This window comes from Sminthopsis crassicaudata, chromosome 1, assembly GCF_048593235.1.
Source record: "Sminthopsis crassicaudata isolate SCR6 chromosome 1, ASM4859323v1, whole genome shotgun sequence".
In the NCBI taxonomy this organism is placed as follows: domain Eukaryota; kingdom Metazoa; phylum Chordata; class Mammalia; order Dasyuromorphia; family Dasyuridae; genus Sminthopsis; species Sminthopsis crassicaudata.
The window spans coordinates 31,932,425-31,952,281 of record NC_133617.1 but is presented as its reverse complement, the minus strand read 5'-3'; the positions used below and the strand labels follow the sequence as shown (position 1 = coordinate 31,952,281).

Here is a 19,857-nt window from a genome sequence, read left to right as displayed (position 1 = left end):
TGGACTCTCTGGTTGGCCATAGTGGACCACGGGAATGGGTTTTTAGTTCCCAAGTTTTGGATCCTTATATCTTTGTCTTCATTTTGGAGAGTAGGGAATAGAGAGTATAGCTGACCTGCCTCTAAAGCACAGATTGGGGGGATATGGACCTTATGCCTTCCCATTCTTTCCTCTCTCTTGTCTTCTCACATTTTCCATTTTTGTGTCTTTCTTGACAGGTCCTGGATGACCCAAATGAGGACCATCTGTACATGGGTAAGAAAGCCAGCTTTCCCTTCCGCTGGTCCCATGCTGTGGCTGCCAAAGCCCCAGTGTGCTTTCCTTTTTGACTTGCTGAAGTGTCCCTTCTTCTGTCATAATAGCTTACATTTCTATAGTGCCTGAAGACTGGCTAGGAACCAGTCTTCCAGCTCCTTTGAGCTTTACAACAACTCAGGGCTATTCTTATTCCCATTTTACAAATGTAGAAACTGAGGCAGAGGTTAAGTGACTTGCCCAGGGTCAGACAAAGAAGTGGCTAAGGCCAGATTTGAATTTAGATTTTCCTGACTCTAAAACCTAGTTGATTTTCTTAATCTTCTTAATCAATCTTAATAATAAAAATAATAAACAGGAAGAATCTTTTCTCTTGGAACTGGGATTGCATTCTAGGCCAGCTCACTCTTTTGTGGCCACAAGTCCCTCTTTCTGATTATGTTTAGTTTAGGCTAATATGAAAATGAACTTGTTTTCTGAGTTTACCTCAAAGAACAGTGGGCAGGGAGGACTCAGTGTCCTACGGATGGAGGGAAGGGGGTGGGATAAGGGAGAAGGCAGGAGCCTATTCTTTGAACACTGTGGATCATTCACACCCATGGGGGAAATGGAAAACTCACTGTACAGAAATGCCAGATGGAACTTGAAAGTATCTGAGACTTTTATAAAAAAATTACCCAGAACTAGTGTGTGCCAAGGAGTATAATCTCCTTCGGAGACTGGCTACATAGTCCCAAGATTCTGCCCTCACTCAAAGCATCTTGGGAAATTCCTTTTTGGAAATCCTAGCATCCAGGCTGGAAGGGACCTCAGCGATCGGCTAACCTAAGATGGAGGACGTGCCTAAATTTCCCTCATACAACATCTCTGACTGTCCAGCCTCTGCTTAGAGATCTCTTGGGCTGTGGAACTCACCAGCCTCTGAGGCTTCCCATTTCTCTTATGGACAGTTCCCATCATTCCCATTCATATTCAGAAGTTTTCTCTTAGAAGTAGCTAAAGCACCCAGTGGAGAGAGTGACAGACTCTGCAAGATCTGAGTTTGAATCTTTCCTTAGACACATACTATCTATGTGACCTGGATCATCCTTTAACTTCTTTTGATCTCACTTTCCTCATCTGTTAAATGGGAATGATAATGGTACCTCATAAGATTGTGAAGCTCAATAACACAGATAAATGCTTTGCAAACTTCAACATTACATAAATACTAGCTATTTTATTATAATATTGAGCATAAATCAACCTCTCATCATCTGAAGCTTGCTGCCTGAGGTTCAACCCCCTGTGGGCCAAATCCAATTTCCTCTTGCACATCTTGGACCTTCAGACTCGAGAACTCTCCTCACCACACTCCCCCAGCCTTCTTTTCCCGTGACAAAATAATTCTAGGTGCTTCAACTTCTCCCAACCCTGTCTCTGCAACCTTTTCTGTAGCTGATTATAAACTCTGTCTAGGACAGAGGGCAGCTGCCTGGTCACCTCTCTTACTCTAGATATTTGACCCCACGTCATGCAGCTTGAGATCCCACTGGCTTCCTCAACTGCCATTGTAGATTGTCGACACATGGTACTTGCAGTCTACTCTAGCTCTTTTTCACATCCGTTAACAAACACAGGAACTATTGCCCAACCACATATCTCCCTCATTTTGCACTTGTGAAATTTTTTTTTTTAAATTTGTCAGCCTAAGTATGGGATTTTACATTTGTTTCCATCACTTTTTATTGTATTTTAGTTCAGTCCATCATCCTTGCCTTTCAAATTAGAATTTCAAAAATTCTAATTCTATTATTACAATTTGTTAGCTTTTCTACCCTTCTTTCTATCATCTTCTAATTTACAGAGTACCTCATCTGTCCCTTAATCCAGCTCATTGAAAAAAAATGTTGAATTATCATCGTAAATCCTAAAGAGAATTATAAATCTACCAAAAAAAAATCCTGTGAAGGAAATCTGTTATACAGCTAGATCCTGATTAGTGCAAATAATGAATCTCCCAGAAGTGGTTGCATTAATCAGCTTTACATCACATTTTCTTCTGACCTCAGATGAACGACCATATTTAACATAATTATAACTTTGAATCATTTGAATTCAAATCCATGAGACCACTTGAATGGATTTGTTATTCACCCCAGTCTGGACATAGCTCCACTGATTTTGCAGATGAAGAAATTGATACTGAACAAGGGATCATAGAAGAGAGATTTGAACCCAGGTCTCCTTGACTGTAAGTCCAATTCCCCATCCACTAGGCCATGTAGTGCTAGGCTTCCTTTTACCTCACAAAAGTTCACCTAAAATGCCTAATAATAATATAACAGAGGTACATAATACATGTCACTTCTGGTTGTATACCTTACCCATTAATAGAAAGGAATGACAGTTCTGATAACTTTGATATCAGAACCATTTAACTCTGAGGGTTTAACGTGAAAACTCTCTGTCACAGTTAACTCAAGTTTTAAATACCTAACCATGATGACCCATTAATGTTTATTAAATAAAATGATAGATAATCAGACCTGGAAAAAACTTGTAATTTATACATCTGTCTCATTGTAGTAGGGGGTCTTATTCCTATGTTATACCCTGGACTCCTTGGAAAGTCTGGTGAAACTCTTCTCAGAGCCTCTGGAGTTGTTTAACAATTTGGGTCAGAAATGAGCTGGTTTCATGCAAACAGTTCACCCCACTGGCTCCTGGCTAGTTTGTGGTATTTGGGTGGAGGCAGAAGGAGGGAGGAAGTTAGACCACAGTGAGTTTTATGAACCAGCCCTCAACCATAAAGCCTAAAATAGCCACGAGAACTATGAGCCAGATCCGGCCTCCATGGTCTGTGATCCGCCAGCTGCTTAGACACCTGGTTGCATTCTCTTGTCTTCTCTGAAGACTTCCAAAACACAATGATGTTGTCTTTTCAATTGTAGTCAAGGACACTTTCCCTTAACTTGCGTCTGCCCGCCCACATCAGTTTTGGATTTAAGGCTTGGAGAGTATGTGCTGTTATTGTGACACACCATAGCAGCCCACTGTAGGAAAGGGAGGCTGTCAAACTTGGTTGGAGTCAAGAGACTTAATGCGATCAACGGGATGGACATTGTTGTTATTGAGTCATTTCAGTCGTGTCTCACTCTTCATGATCCCTTTTGGGATTTTCTTGGCAAAGATACTGGAGTGGTTTGCCATTTCCTTCTCCAGCTCATTTTATAAATACTATTTTTAAAAATTTCCCCCTGTTACACATAAAGACAATTTTTAACATTCATTTAATTTTTTTTGAGTTCTGAATTTTCTATCTCCCCTTGTCTCTTCCTGAGAAAGTAAGCAATTTGATATAGATTATATATGTTCAGTCATGCAAAACACATGACTATATTAGTCTTGTTCTCAAAGAAGATACAATTCTAAAGAAAAAAAACACCAAAAATACAGAAAGTGAAAAATTGTATGCTTCAATCTGCATCCAGAGTCCATCAGTATTGCTGAGAAGAGCCAAGTGATTTATAGTTGATCATCATCCAGTTTTTTTTATTATAGCTTTTTATTGACAGAACATATTCATGGGTAATTTTTCAATATTGTCCCTTGTAATTATTTCTGTTCCAACTCTTCCCTTCCCTCCCTCCAGCCCTTCCCCTAGATGGCAGGCAGTCTGATACATGTTAAAGTTTATCTTAAATATATGTGTACACATCTGTACAGTTCTCTTGGATTCAGAGGGTAAAAATAACCTGGGAAGAAAAACAAAAATGCAAACAGTGTTTCTTCTCTGGGTGTAGCTGATTCTGTCTATCACTGATCAATTGGAACTGATTTGGTTCATCTCATTGTTGAAGATGGCCACGTCCACCAGAATTGATCATCATACAGTATTGTTGTTGAAGTGTATAATGATCTCCTGGTCCTGCTCATTTCGCTCAGCATCAGTTCCTGTAAGTCTCTCCAGACCTTTCTGAAAATCATCCTGTTGGTCATTTCTTACAGAGCAATAATATTCCATAACATTCATATACCATAATTTACCCAACCATTCTCCAACTGATGGACATCCATTCATCTTCCAGTTTCTAGCTACAACAAAAAGAGCTGCCACAAACATTTTGGCACATAAATTGTCATCCAGTTTTGCTGTCTCTGAGTGCAATGTCCTCCTGATTCTGCTGAGAAGAGCCAAGTCATCTGTAGTTGATCATCATACACTTTTGCTGTAAATAGGTGCAATGTTACTTCACTTTGCAGCAGCTCATGAATCCTTGGAGGTTTTTCAGCAATCCACCTGCTTGTTAGTTCTTATACTGTGGGAATATTCCATTCCATTCACATATGACAATTTATTCTTCAGATCATTTTACAGATGAGGATTTAGTGATGGACAAATTCTTTCATGTTTGGGCCCCAGTTTCCTTGTCTGTAGAATAGGATAGATGCACTACCCCTCTCCATGGGCTGTTGGTTTTATGAACCTTAAAGCGGTATGGAAACATGGTTCTAACATTTGTTTTTTTCCCGAGAATGACAAGGGTGGTAGTAGGCTGCAGGCATTTGAACTCTCTGTTTCTGAGGAATTCCGCTTCCTCCCCCTTTGTTTTCCCATCCCTTATCCACTTAAAGGATAATTTTTTCGGGAAAACTCTGGTGGAATAGAGTGAACTCTAGTTGGACATGGACAGGGGTTGAGAAGGGAAGGGAAGCACAAGACTGAATGGTAGAATAAATAAACAGCTCCCAATTTGTCATCTTCTTTCTTTCCTTACAGTGTTTGAACTGGTCAATCAGGGGTGAGTATTCCAGGCCAGAAGCCCTACCGTGTTTCCCAAGGGGCTGAGCTGAGTGCTGTGAGCTCAGAGGCTGGGGGAGGGGAACGATTACATTGACCTAATTAGATTTATTTATTTATTTTTTGACTGATAAATGTTCAGGCCTGTAATGGAAGTACCCACAGTCAAGCCACTGACTGAGGACCAGGCCCGATTCTACTTCCAAGATCTGATCAAAGGCATTGAATATTGTAAGTCAGCCTTGAACCAATCTGGGTGGTGGTGGTGGGGGGAGAGTAGGATATCCAGGGAGGTGGAAACATTTTCAGATTTCTTGGATTTCTCTGTGGGGAAAGGGGAGGAGTACATTCTCTAAGATACAGTCATAAACTGCTTGAGGCTCTGCAATGAAGAATTATCGTCAGATTTTGTTGTTGTTGGGTCTTGGCAGAGACACTGGAATGGTTGCTATTTTCTTCTCCAGCTTATTTTACAGATGGGGAAACTGAGGCAAACAAGGTGAAGTGGTTCACAGATTCACCTAGCTAGGAAGTGTCCGAGGCCAGATTTGAATGTTAGTCTTTCTGACTCAAAGCTTGTCCACTGCATTGTGGTCAGAAATCAAAGACAAATCTTGGGTAAATAAAAGTCAGGATTTCTCCCAAATAGCAATGAGTTTGTCATAGTTGATTTGAAGTTCAAAGGATTGAAAAGGTTAGGGAAAAAGTTAGTTAGCTATAATATGGATTATCATTTGTTTACTTTTCAAACCAAATAAACTATAACTCCTGGTATTTAATTAACAATCTGTTAATTGAGCCAAGACCTTTTTACAAATGGAAGCAAGGAAGGAAAGGAACAATTATTAAGTGCCTACTATGTGTTAGGTACCACTTTGCAGATTTCTTATTTGATTCTCACGAAGTTCAAGGAAAGTAGGTGCTACTTTTACCCTCATTTTATAGTTGAGGAAACTGAGGCAGACCGATGTTAATTTGACTTGGCCAGGATCACACAGCCTAGCAAGTATTTTAAGGTTGGATTTGAACTCAGGTTTTTCTGACTGCAGGCCCAGAATATCACTTAGTTGTCTATGAGAACATGGATTTTCCGGGTCTTGCCTCTCTTATCTGAGTGCTAGAAAGCAATATTCCTAAAATGTGACTTGAACTAATCCTTAGTTTTTGAAGCAGAAGGATAATTTGTGAAGTTTTGCTCCCTATTTGGAGCCTTTGCTCTTTAGTGGGAAGAAATGACTTGCTTATTTTGAAGGTGAAAGGAAGCTGCCTCAGAGATGTTCTCTTCCTCTCTTCAGAGTTAGGTGGAGGAAAATGGGAGAAAAGCAGAGAGCCTGAACTTTCTCAAAGGCATAGGGTTCCAAACTCCTGCCAGCCTTGATTATCCCTGAGGGAGTCTGGAGTCTTCCCTGACTCTCCTAGAAAGTTTTGGTCTCAGGAGATCTGGGGTTGAGCCCAGGCTACCTTTAGCTGGCTACGTGACTTACCTTCCCAATTTTCTTGTCTGTAGAATGGGGACAATATCCTAGAGTTGCTAGAATGGGAGGAAACACTTGGTCAGTTTTGTGGGGGTGTGAGCTTTTTTGGTCTTACTCTATGTCTGGCCCTCCTCCTCCCCAGTGCACTACCAGAAGATCATCCACCGAGACATCAAGCCATCCAACCTCTTGGTCGGAGAGGATGGACACATCAAGATTGCTGACTTTGGCGTGAGCAATGAATTCAAGGGCACCGATGCCCTCCTCACCAACACCGTGGGCACGCCTGCCTTCATGGCACCTGAAACACTGTCTGAGACCCGGAAGATCTTTTCTGGGAAGGTAGGAGGGGCAGGTGGGTGGGATGGAAGTGCCCCTTTGTCCTGCTACATTGGAAAAAGTTTAGATAGAAACAGCATTGATTACGCACTTCATGTGCTTACAATTACAAGCGAGCAAGATGACCCTGCCCTCATGGAGCTTCTCGTAGGGGAAGAAAACATAAAAGGAAGCTAGAAAAGGGCAGAACTAGTTGGCATCTCGGTGAAAGCCAAAGGTACCTATCAGACCCAGAAGATTCAGCGTAGTGGGCAGAATTTGGGCCTGGAGACAGGAAAACCTGCGTGCAAATCTTTCCTTTGATGCTCCCTTGTGTGGGATCCTGGGCAAGTCAAGTTACATCTAAATCTGTTTCTTCATCTGCCTACAGTGTCCCTCCCACCAAAAGCAGACTATTTCCACTACAAAATAAACTTTAGTCTTTTCAGAATGTTAGATATTGAGGCCTGTAGGTGGCGCTGAGCTTGCAGTCAGCTAGACTCATCTTCCTGAGTTCAAATCTGGCCTCAGACACTTGTTAACTGGGTGACCCTGGGCATGACCTTGATTGTCTAAAAAAAAAAAAAAAAAAAAAAAAAAGAATTCCAATGTTTCTGTTGCTGTTTTTGTCATTATCTCCACCCCACCTGCTGGGGCCTTTTCTCTTTTCAGGCTCTGGACGTGTGGGCCATGGGAGTGACCCTCTACTGCTTTGTCTTTGGCCAGGTAACTCAGTGGGAGCGTTTCTCCCCCACTTCTTATCATGGAGGGAGTGGAGGGGGGTGCCTCTCTAGTCACCAAGCATTCACTCTCATGTAATCATAGAGCTGGGAAGAACTTGGGAAGCCATTGAGCCCACCCCCCTCATTTACAGATGACCTTGCCTGGAGGCATAAGGAAGTAAGTGGAAGTGATGAGGTGCAAATGATGAGATTAGTGGTAATGAAGAGGTGCAAGAACTGGTGCAGGTCCAATGCCACCCAAAATCTGTGTGGCAAAAGGGAATTTTATTGTTCTCTAAGAAGGAAGCTTTCTTAGCTGGCAAAACTCATTAAGAATTTGGCAGAGGTGGGTTAACAGACCCCTGGTTATATGGGTCAATATTGTCCCTGGGCTGGGAGCTGTCTGGGCTAATCAATAGAGGACCATCAGGCAGAGATCTTCAATTGAATAAAATCACTTAACTGGGAGTTGGAAGGCTTTTCCCAGGGTCTGGGATCTGGGCCTCCCCCAAACATCTCATTTTCAATGGAGGGTGGTTGACCAAGATCTCCAATTGAATGAAACCACTTAACTTGGGAAGGCTAGTCTGGGAAAGGTAGGCTTTTCCCAGGGTTTGAGAGTCTCCCCAAAGGGGACACAGTTTACAGCCACCCCCCCAGGTTACATCATTTTCCCCCAAAAAAATCTCAACATGATGCAGTTTGAGTAGTTTCAATTCCTGGTGGTCAAAAGGTTAGTGGCAATAAGAGTTGTTAAGAATCCCTCTTTAAATCGGCCCGAATCATTCTCATTCCCGAATCATTAGTTGCAAAATGAAAGTTATTGTTGGATAGAAATCACTTTCTAGTGGGAAATGGCGTTCTGACACTGAGAATGATTTCTCACTGGGCAGAAGGATCCTGGCAGATGAGAGTGACAGACATCTCAAGCTACCTAGGCCCGTCTGCAAAGACCTTAGCTGAGGGAGGCTGTTATAGTGGGCATCTTGATGGGGGCTGGGACAGCTTGAGCTGATCAGACCAAGTTGAGGCTTCAGGAGCTGAGGTTCTCAGGCTTAGATTCTTATCAGTTTTCAGCCCGGATTTCCTATTGGAATTAACAACACTTCAGAGGGGTGCTTTTTGACTAGGATTTCTAATTGAATCAAAGGTCCTGGCATCCTGGAAAGATAACTTATGGGGAGGTATGCCTTCCCCAGGAGGGGCTGAGACTCTGAAAGGGATCACAGATCAAAAGGAAATACAGTTTCTTAAAGGGAACAGTTCCCTCCTGCTTCAAGTTTACATCAGAAGAGCCAGAATTTGGACCCAAATCTTCTAACTCAAAATCTAACATCATTCATCAGATTTGAGTCTGATCCTACTGGACAAAAACTGTATTAGAGGCTTCTTGGGGGCACACGGTGCCTAAGGTGCTGGACCTGCTGGATCCATATGCAGCCTTAGACACTTACCAGCTATGTAGTTCTGGGCAAGTCAATAAACCTGGCCAACTCAGTGCCCTCATCTGTAAAATGGCTGCCTCTCAGGATTGTTGTGAAGATAAAATGAGATACTATTTGTAAAGCACTTTGCCAATTTTAAAGCACTATATAAATGCTAGTTAGTAATATCATCATCATAATTATTGTTATTACCATGATTCTTTTTTCTTGTTTTATTTATTTAAAACTTAAATACAAAATAGAAAAAAAATTGCCATGTATGCAGTAGAATATGAGAGGATTCGGGATATAAATTTCCATTTCAAGAAGGCCAGTGTAATAAATACCACCCATTGTGTTCAGAGCTGTCCATCTTTTCTTTGCTTCCTTTTATAGGGTTTTTTCTTCTCTTCTGTGTAATTTTTACCTTATTCTAGTTTTCTTTCTTCCTTCCCACTCCCCCCCAAGAAGGCTAAAATAAAGTCAGATATATTTATATATACAATATATATATATATATACATATACACATACATCTACATAGATATGTATAATTATACATAAATACACAGTATTTTCATATGCATCTATATAAGATTGTACTATGCTTATTTCCACTTGACCTTTGTTTCTTTGAAGTTTCATCAGTCCAAGTTTTTCCACATTTTTCTCAATCCACTCATCTTCTACATTTCAGCAATTTTCCAACTCATACAGTTTAGTTATTTTAAATAGTCTAAAACATTGGATGACATATAGTGTATTTTCCTATTTTTCTTTTCTTGATTAAATCTTTTTTAGCTTTAGCTTTGTTTGAGATCATGATTATTATCCCTGATTTTTTTCTAATAAATTCTACTCTTGATCTTTATTTTTGTTTGTATGTATAATCTTATTTCCTATCCCTCCTGACTCCTCTGCTTCACTTCTATGTACTACCTTGCCCTCCTCTTATTTAATCTATCATCTGTCCCCAAGGATGTCTCCTTTATCCTCTCCCCATATCCTTGTTTTCTTGTTTCTATCTGAACTTGAAGACTTTTATACTCTTCCAAATATGTATGTTGTTCTCTCTTTGTCCTTTTCTCGTTAATCACACACCTTTCTCTATACACCTTCTTACCCTCTTCCTTCTTATTTCTTTATAAATTTAGAAGACTTTTATTGCCTTCTAAAGGTCTAGTTTGTTCTCTCTTTAACCCAGATCTGGTGTGAATAGGGTTCCCTATGAAAATCCATCCCTTATTCTCTCTTCCCTCTCTATCCCCTTAGCCTTTTATTTCATTCTGAATTTAGAAGACTTTTATTCCCTTCTAGATGTTTATTGTTCCTTCTTTAACCCATTCCCTATGAGAGTAAGATCCCAGAACCACCAGCTCTCCTCCCCTAATTCCTCTGCATCAGTTCTTCCTCTCATACTTTATATGAGATAATTCTTCTTTTTATCTTTTCTTAATGGTATTGTTATTTTTGTTATATTAGTTGTAGGCTGTCATTTTCTGATTTCTTTTGTTCAGATCCAAGGATGCAGAATGGTACTTTTTTCCATTTGCTTATTTTCTTTTTGACCATCTCTCTATGGAAGTTGAGTCGAGTCTCTGGCACTGAGGAAAGATAGTAGTTTGGGGATAAGTGATATTCTCTGGATGTGACCCTTGGCAGGAGAGGACTGGGAAGATTCGATAGGAGCTGTGTACAAACTGTTCATTTTTTTTTAAATGAAAGCTTTTTATTTTCAAAACATATGCATGAATAATTTTTCAACATTGACCCATACAAAATCTTGTGTTCCAAATTTTCCCCCTTCCCCCCCAGATGGCACGTAATAAATATATATACATATATTGGATATAACATATATTGATATTATATGTTATAACAAATCTAATATATGTATATATATGTATATATATTTGTACAATTATTGCTGCACAAGAAAATATATATATATACACAATTTTTGCTGCACAAGAAAAATCAGATCAAAAAGGAGAAAAAATGAGAAAGAAAATAAAATGCAAGGAAACAACAACAGAAAGGGTGAAAATGCTATTGCCATCCACCCTCAGTTCTCTCTGGGTGTAGATTGGCTCTCTTCATCACAAGATCATTGGAACTGGCCTGAATCATCTCCCTGTTGGAAAGAGCCATGTCCGTCAGAATTGATCATTGTATAGTCTTCTTGTTGTTGTGTACAATGATCTCCTGCTTCTGCTCATTTCACTCAGCATCAAGCTGTTCATTTTTCAAACCGACATCTTTGGCTGTCACAGCAAGATTCTGTTCTCTGCCTTATTCATCCGTATGTCCCCGTGGCTTCTCGCACGGGGCCCTGTGCAGAACAGGTGCGCAGTTAATCTCTGGTGAATGAGTCAGTTGTCACTAATAGTGAGCATGAGGGAAAGCTGGTGTAAGGGCTGGACAGTTGGCTTCTAAGTCAGAAAGAACTGGCCTCTGCCACTTCCCGCTTCTGACACAGGTTAGCTGTGTGACACTGAACAAAGTACTGCATCTCTGTGCCCCGGACGCCGCTCTAAGATGAATGTATCAGTGCCAAGAACTCCCCATAGGGTTGAAATTATTGGTCTAGGCTGAGAAAAATATGAGAGTTAAATACTGTGAGAATCTCTGTCATCTATTGGGAGAGATGGCAGGGGAGAGAAAAGCATTCTTTTGGTGAAATAGGGAAAACAGGACCCTCGTGAGTCATATGGCAAAGTCACAGTGGGAGCAGCAGTGATATGTAGCCTTTAGTCCCTGATGTCTTTAGTTTCTCCCAAGATTTGGGGGCACTTGTTTTGTTCCCTGCCCTGGACCTAACTCGGTTTCCCCATCTATGATGCAAGGAATAATCCTAGCCACCTAAACTTAGCATTGAAAGGATAGTCCCTTTGACATAGAGGTGTCGTTGCTATGGTATAGATGAGAGCCAGGCAAGGGTGTGCTGGAAAATGTTTAACAATCAGCTTTTTGGGAGGGAAAATATACTCACAATATCCACTTTTAAATTTTATTTGCATTAATAACAATTGTTCCATCACTTTCTTGAGTCTAGACAAAAATAATAATATATTATAATAAATATAATCATAAATCAAGCTTTGATTAATAGTGTTTGCTGATTTTCAGGATGGAAGTTTTAATAATTGGCTTTCGGGAACCAATTTCCTTTTTTTAAAATTAATTTTATAATTAAACTTTTTTTTGACAGTATATATGCATGAGTAATTTTTTATAACATTATCTCTTGTATTCATTCCTCCCCCCCTCCCTCTACTCCCTCCCCTAGATGACAGGCAATCCCATACATTTTACATGTGTTACAGTATAACCTAGATACAATATATGTGTGTAAATCCAATCTTCTTGTTGCACGTTAAGTATTGGATTCTGAAGGTATAAGTAACCTGGGTAGATAGACAGTAGTGCTAATATTTTACATTCAATTGCCAGTGTCTGGAACCAATTTCCAATAGGCAGGTGTTTCCACAGAAAACTTAACCACCATTCCTCTGGAGTCCATTTGAATTGTCTTCGGTCGCCGTTGTAGCCAGCTGATTCTTTTTTCATCGACTCTTTTCTCTAGTGTCCCTTTATGGATGAACGGATCTTGTCTTTGCATAGTAAAATCAAAAGCCAGGCCCTGGAATTCCCTGACCAGTAAGTAGCACCCCAAATTTCTGCAATGTTATCTTACATTTCCTCCTTTTCTTTAGCACAGAGTCACCACCCTAGTTCTGGCCCTCAGTACCTCCATTTCCCACCTCCATGCCTTTGCTTAGATTATAGTCTGGAGTGCCCTTTCTCCTTACTTGTATTAAAAGAGCCCCTTTCTCTAAAAGTACTGCAGGCTTCACCTTCTATATAAAGTATTTCTTGGTCTCCTCACAATTACTTTGTATTTATTCTCTTTATATTTATACTCCATATGTTTATTTATGTGCTATTAGAATGTAAGTTTCTTGAAGGCAAGGACTGTTTTTGCTTTTCTTTGTGTCCACTAGCTCAGCACAGTGCCGCACACATAGTAGGTGCTTAATGCTTGTTAATTGATTGACAAATATTTAAATTGACGCCCCCTTCTTGAGAGCAGAGATTATTTCAATCATTGTATTGATATCCCTAGCACCTGGCACAATGGGCAGCACATAGTAGGTGCTTATAAATGCTTGTTAATTATTTGGTTGATTGTCTTCTCCATCCCAGGCCAGATATTGCTGATGATCTGAAGGACCTGATCGTGCGCATGTTGGACAAGAACCCTGAGTCCAGGATCATCGTCCCAGAAATCAAGGTACTGCCAGCTAGCACGGACACAGAGCTGCTGGGAGGGGCCGAGAGCCAGGGCAGCAGGCACATCGTGTGGCTTAGTCTCTTGTCCTGTGTGCTTCAACGTGTTTGGCTGACCTCCCCTGGGGCACGAGCCCCTGCTTCCTCCGCCCCAACCTCGGCTCCATGGGGGCATCGGTCGCTGGAGCTGGTCTGTGCCCCTTCTGCCCTCCCACATTGTATCCCCTCTGGGCCACTAGGAGCCATCATGAGATTGATGGTCTCACCCGGTCCCACCTACTGGTCACTCACATGTCCCCTTGGCAGGCCTGGGGGTCTGCTGCCCTCTCCCCTCGTGCTCAGCTCAAACCATTGTGGCTGTTCCCTTGGGCCCATTCCACCCTCTTTCCCAATGGCAGGAGGGAGGGTACCAGTGATTCTATTCCCAGGTGAGGGCCCTGGACTGATGAGCTGACTCGGGTCCTTCATGGGCCTTTTGGGGCCTGTACAACAGGGGAGCTTCCCAGGATGCCCTGGGAGGCAGCTTCACCTGTCCCTGCTGGAGCCCCAGACACAGCCCCGAGGTCTGGAGAGGCACAGGGACCTTGGTGTGGCCAGGAAATCTGGCCAGAGAAAGGGCCTTCTCCATAGCCACCAATGGAAGCAACTCTGGAATCTCAAATTGTTTTTGAAGGCGGTGGAGTGAAACTGAAATGTGGTGTCTTGTGGAAGGGACGTTCAGGATGGATTCCTGGTTCTCTCTTACCAGTTTTGCTGCCAACTGCCTCCAGCCCCAGTAACTCTCTTCCCTGAGCCTTGTTTGTGCCCTTCTGTGAAATGGGGAGACAATTCATAAGATCTTCATGAGATTAAAAGTCTAGCATTCACAGGAGCCCCAGAAGCTGTCTAGTCTAACCCTCTAACGGTGCAGAGGAAAAAGCTGAGACTTTGGGATACTGGCTTCCCCAAGAAATCATGGATCCTAAATAACCGAGGCGGGGGCAAGGCTTGAGAACTACAGGATGAAAGCAGGACCCGAGGCAGTAATAAGCCTCATGTGTTATGTTGTCGGCCTGAGCAAGATTTAAATGTGTTTTTTCCAAATGGATCTGGAAATAAGCCCGAGGTGTCTGTGGTGTTACTGTCCTCCTTCCCCTCCCTCCCACATTTCCTTCTGATTCTCTCTCCCTTCTGCTTCCTGCCACCATCCATCTGCCTGGCTGGCCCACTCACCTGCATGTCTGCCTGGGGGGCTCTCCCCTCTCTGGCCTTCTCCCTGCATGCTCCTTCTGTCACGCTGGCAGGGCATCCCTGTTGCTCTCCATCCTCCCGGAGGTGCTCCCCACCCCTCACCCCTCCTGTTATTCATTGAAGCTACACCCCTGGGTCACAAGGCACGGGGCGGAGCCGCTGCCAACGGAGGATGAGAACTGCACCTTGGTGGAGGTGACGGAAGAGGAGGTGGAGAACTCTGTCAAACACATCCCCAGCCTGGCGACCGTGGTAAGGCGGGCAGAGCCCATTGAGTGCAGAGACCGAGACACAGAGGAAGGCAGGAGGAGCCGTTGCCTAGGGAGAGCCTATGAGAGGCATCTGGGAGCAGCGGGGTCTTAGCTTCCTGGCTAATCCCTTGTTGTCTCAGAGCCTCCACTTCTACTTCTGTAAGATTGGAGACAGGGATGCCAACTTGGGGAAACCCTGAATGTCATGCACCAATTAATTGGAGATGGGGTAGGGGGGAGAAGGAGATGGGTTGTTGAGCTGGAGAGGAGCCTTCTTTGTCCTAAGTGGGCTAATATAAAGCTTGCTGAGGACCCTGAACAGGTTTCTCTCTCTGGGAGAGATTTTGGGCTTTCCCTTGCAAATGGGGACTGAATCTGCAATTTCATTGATATAAGAACTCCCAAGTGAGGAAACTCTCCCTACCAGTGCAGGTTGGCATCTTCTCTGTAATTGGAGACTTGCCTGGTTAAATGACTTGTTCAGGGTCACACAGCCAGTATATTATCAGCGGGACTTGATCTCCCTGGCACCCTGTGGATATTTTAGCTACTCTACAGCCTCTCTCCTGAAAAAACCTGGACAAATCTTCCTCTCTGTCCTAGTGGATGGGGCTCACAGTCTCCCAAGTCTGGAGTTTGTTTTAGGGTTGCTTGATGCCCTTATGCCTTGAAGTTCAGATTACCTCAGAAGAGGGGGTGTAGAGGAGCTTGGGACCCCCAGGCCCTGGGCCCAGGCCTCCCGTCCTGCCTTCTCAGGATGGTGAGCCAGCACCAGGATGAGGAACTTGCTCTCTGGCCAGTTGGAGAATGGCTGCTCAGATGCCATATGGACAAGCAGGTTCTGTCCCAGCTCCCTCCTGTGGGTTGCCAGGAAGGCACCCATCTGCCCATCAAATCCCTGCCCTTCACTCATGGGGTCCCCAGCAGTTATTATACTGGCTGGGGGATGGCTCATCAGAATAGCCGAGAGACCTGCTGGAGGTGTCTAAGGGCATTAGGGTCAGCGTGCAGGCCACTGTAGGCTTCCTAAGGGCTGGAGGAGCTTCCCTTGTCAGCAGGAGGAGAAAGGATCCTAGATTTTCCCTCACTCAGCTCTGCACCCGCTGGGACCCCCCCCCCCCCTCCGCCCCTGCCTCCTCACACACTCACTCTGTATCTCTCTCATTCTCCCCTCAGCCTTTGAATCTCCCGGGTCTGGAATTCATGAACATCCTCTTCTCCTTCACTAGGGTCTCTGCATGTCAATCTCAACTTAAAACCCACCCCCCTCTTCACTCTTCTGTGCCTCTCCTACGCCTGGTGGTGTGAGCCTGCTCACTCTAGAGCCATCCCTCTGGGTCTTTCCTTTGGGGCTGGGGAGGCTTCGGAGATGCAGTCAGTGTTTTGGTCCTGATGAAGAGGATCAAAGGCTCTAGACTGTTCTGGGGAGAGCAGCTGGGTCTGAGTTTTCAGTTTATGAGGTTTCTGGGGGGTGATCTTTCACTCCTGTGCCCCATCTCCTGGGAAGTTAAGTAGAACTTGGAGATCCTTGGAGACGGACGTCCAGAGAGCACCAGCCACGAGATAGCTCAGGGAGGAGGGGACAGGACAGGTGTTTAGCTTAGAGAAGATGACATAAGTGGGGAGAAGTAGAGAACGTGACCTCAGCCTTCAGCTGCCATTTGGAAGATTTTCCTTCCACTCAGGCAGTGGAAGTGGGAACAGTAGAGGGGGATTATAGAGATACAGATTTAGGTTTGATGGCAGAGGAAATTTTCAAGCAAAAACCAAACAAACAACATGCAGTGGACTCCTCTAGGAGAAAGTGGGAGCTTAGAGCACAGTGGTTAGCACATTGATCTTAAAATCAGGAAGAACCGAGTTCAGATTTTTTCTCAGACACTTATTTATTGAGCATAAGTCATTTAACCTCTATCTGCCTCAGTTTCCTCATTTGTAAAATGGGAATAGGAATAACACCAAACTCCCAGGTTTATTCTGGGGATCAAAAGAGATCATTTATGGAAATTGTTTTATAAATGTTTAATTGTTATAAATATGGAAATTCATAGGATTCTAGTTCTAGCTCATTTTCTAGTTAAGGATATTCAGGCAAAAGGAAATTAAATGACTTGCCTGGGATGGAATGGCTAGTGAGTGTCTGAGGTGGAGGTGGGATCTTTGCCCAGAGACTACTGGGGAGTGTTGCAGAGATTTTTGTTCAAGTATTGGATGGGGTACATGACCCTCAAAATCTCTTCCGGCTCAGCCCAGGATTCCTGAGAGCTAGGTCTGCCAGGCCCTTTGTAGCAATTTCAAATGAAGTCTTAAATTCTCCCCTCCCCCCCACCTCCCCACAAGTCTCTATGTTATGGGCTGGGCCTTAGCTCCCACTGCTCTCTCAATTTGGACACTTCCCTGTCCTTGGTCCTGATACCATATGCCTCCTCCATCTGTCTTCCTCCAAAAAGGATTCAGTCAACTAGCATTTACAGTCTTATCATGTGTCAGCCCCTCTGCTTTGCATACAAATAAAGGCAAAGAGATAGTTTGTGCTGTCAAGGAATTGAGAAAATGTGTTTATGGATATGTACCAGAGATAGGCAGAATAGATGGAAAATAACCGAGAGGAAGATGGACAGAATAATGGAGACCCAGAAAGGGTTTCCAGCAGGACAATTAGCACAGTGTTAGTTTAGCACAGTGTTAGTTGCCTTGAGCTTGTCTATAACTTCTAGACTACTTGAAGAGGATGAATCCATAAAACAAACACTGACTGAGCTCCCCATATGCAAAAGGTATCAAGGTAAAATAGGGATGTCTAAGATTGCTAATTTTTAAATTAATTTTTTTCTAATTAAAAACTTTAAATTGAAAAAATTAGATTTTAGATGAAAAAAAAAATCAGATGTATAGATTGCAGCACAGAGCTAGGAGGAAGAGCTATGTCTGAGTTGATAGATTTCAGATTCTAAAAGAGTTTGATGTGTTTAGATCCAGCAATCATAAGTGACAAGGTTACATTAAGTGGGGATAAATGTCAAGTCCTGCACATGGATCCAAACAATCAATATCAATATAGGACATAGGAGGCCTGGAAGTTCTTAGGGGAGCATAAGTTTAATATAAATTGATAGTAGTCAGTCTGGATTCCAGAAGAAAAGAGGCGATGGTTCTGCTGTACCCAACTGGGCAGACTCCCTCTAAAATATTCTAGTCCGTTAGGACACTGTCTTTTAAGCTGGACATTTATACCCCAGAGGACATCCTGGGGAGGAAGGCCAGAATGAGGAGGGATTCTGAAACAAAGTACTAGATCCCAGCTAGAAGTTTTGAAGAAACTCAGATAGAAGGCTTTCAATTCAAAAATTCAGATATATTCAATTATATTCTTCTTAGTAGGATAAGCAGATACCAGTAAATTGTGGATTTCAGGTTTCTATGAATTGTATATTTTTTGACCATAGTAACTAGCTCCTAAAGGCTGAGAGGGTTGCAGTCTGTATGAGTGAAGATGCCTTACCCCTGACAAAATCATGGATCCTTGAAACATTGTGCTAATTTGTGAAGGATGATTTAGAATTCTAGGTTTAGAACTGGGAACAACCTTAGAGGTCATTGAATTCAAACTTCTCATACTATGGATGAGGAAAACGAGTCCCAGAGAGGTTCTTTCTTGCCCAGAGTCACAGAGTAGTAAAAGTATGAGTTAAGACTTGAACCCAGGTTCTCTCCTATATAAGTTCAGGATTCTATCAACTATACACATTGCCTATCAACACAAAGAGAGAATAGATTGGGGGATTGAGTTACATGGTTGATGTTATGGAACAGTCAAGGTAAGAGTGATGAGAGCCAGTTCTAGTAGTAATCCTTGTAAATGAAGTGATCCATCAGTCAGAAAACATTTATTAAGCACCTACTATTTGCTAAACACCATGCTAGAAACAAGGAGCATTTTGCAAGAAGAGTTGGTGGGTCTTGGTAATAGTGCCTGCTGCTAGGTCCTTGATTGGGCCTTTCCCAGATAGGAGCAAGGTCTGTTGCCTAAAGGATTCCAATAAGGTGGATCCCTGGTAGTAAGAGTGTCACAACAGGGTGACTCAAGGAGGCCGTGGACCGAGGGTGGAGGTAGAAGGGGTATGGCTGCCCTTGGTGCCTGAGCAATCACAAACATACTCTTCTCTCACTCTCCAGATCCTTGTGAAGACGATGATCCGTAAACGATCTTTTGGGAACCCTTTTGAGGGCAGTCGGCGGGAAGAACGGTCCTTGTCTGCCCCTGGAAACCTGCTCATGTGAGTGCCCTTCTCCTGTCTTCTCCTCCTTCCTCTCCTTCTCCTTTTTCTTTCTTCTTTTCTCCCTGTCTCTCTGTATGTGTCTCTCCCATTTGCCCCTTCTCCTTCTCCTCCCTTCCCTGTCTCTGTCTTTCTCTATCTCTTTCTGTTTCTGTCTCTGTTTTCCTCTCTTCTTCTATCCTTCTTTTCCTCCCCCCTCCAGCTTTCACAGGGGCTTGGTAACCTTGAAGGAGAAGACCTCTGGCTTTTTTGTCATCTTTAGGCAGGGGTCTTCTCTGGGCATGGGAACATCTGCCTCACAACCATGAGTAAGTTCACATGGCCCTTCATTGTGAAATGGGGAGTATTTGTACCTCTCTGTTGTGAAGATGACTTTTAGAAGCCCCATTAAACCTTGGAGGAAGAGGAAGGAATGCAAAGCAGTATGGTGTAGTAGGTAGGAGGTGAGGAATCAAAAAGACTTGAATTCAAATCCTACCTCAGCTCCTTTTTAGTTATTTTGAGTCATTTAAGCTTTCTAGACTCCTCATCTATAAAGTGAACAGCTTGGATTCAATGGCCATTAAGGACCATTTTCATGCTAACTCTATGATCCCCTGAACTCCACTCCCACATAATACCCAGTGGCACTTCTTGGTAGGGGAAGGCAACGATAAGCATTGTTGTGAATGAAGGAATTTGGTTCCATCCCATCTACTCCTCCTCCTTCTTCTTTCTCCATTCCTTTCTTGACTTCCAGGCTATCTTCCCTTCTTGGGGGCCTTGCTCTCAGTTAATCCCCACTAGGAGGCAGTTGAAGACAAGGCATAACTCCTCTTGGGGTGGAACTTTT

General features: G+C 43.0%; 1 protein-coding gene across 6 annotated transcripts in view; it reads left to right on the top strand.

The window, feature by feature from the left end:
• The window catches only part of CAMKK2 (calcium/calmodulin dependent protein kinase kinase 2), a 67,115-nt gene that overhangs the window by 36,535 nt on the left and 10,723 nt on the right, over positions 1–19,857 (top strand). For 4 of the 6 annotated variants that reach the window (XM_074297851.1, XM_074297812.1, XM_074297821.1 and 1 more), the window contains exons 7-15: positions 219–255; positions 5,018–5,039; positions 5,181–5,269; positions 6,656–6,855; positions 7,504–7,557; positions 12,564–12,637; positions 13,184–13,271; positions 14,621–14,749; positions 18,925–19,025. In XM_074297851.1, coding sequence (XP_074153952.1) covers positions 219–255; positions 5,018–5,039; positions 5,181–5,269; positions 6,656–6,855; positions 7,504–7,557; positions 12,564–12,637; positions 13,184–13,271; positions 14,621–14,749; positions 18,925–19,025 — 794 coding nt within the window. The remainder of the gene's footprint in view (positions 1–218; positions 256–5,017; positions 5,040–5,180; positions 5,270–6,655; positions 6,856–7,503; positions 7,558–12,563; positions 12,638–13,183; positions 13,272–14,620; positions 14,750–18,924; positions 19,026–19,857) is intronic. The other 2 variants (XM_074297840.1, XM_074297858.1) reach the window with 1 other exon arrangement.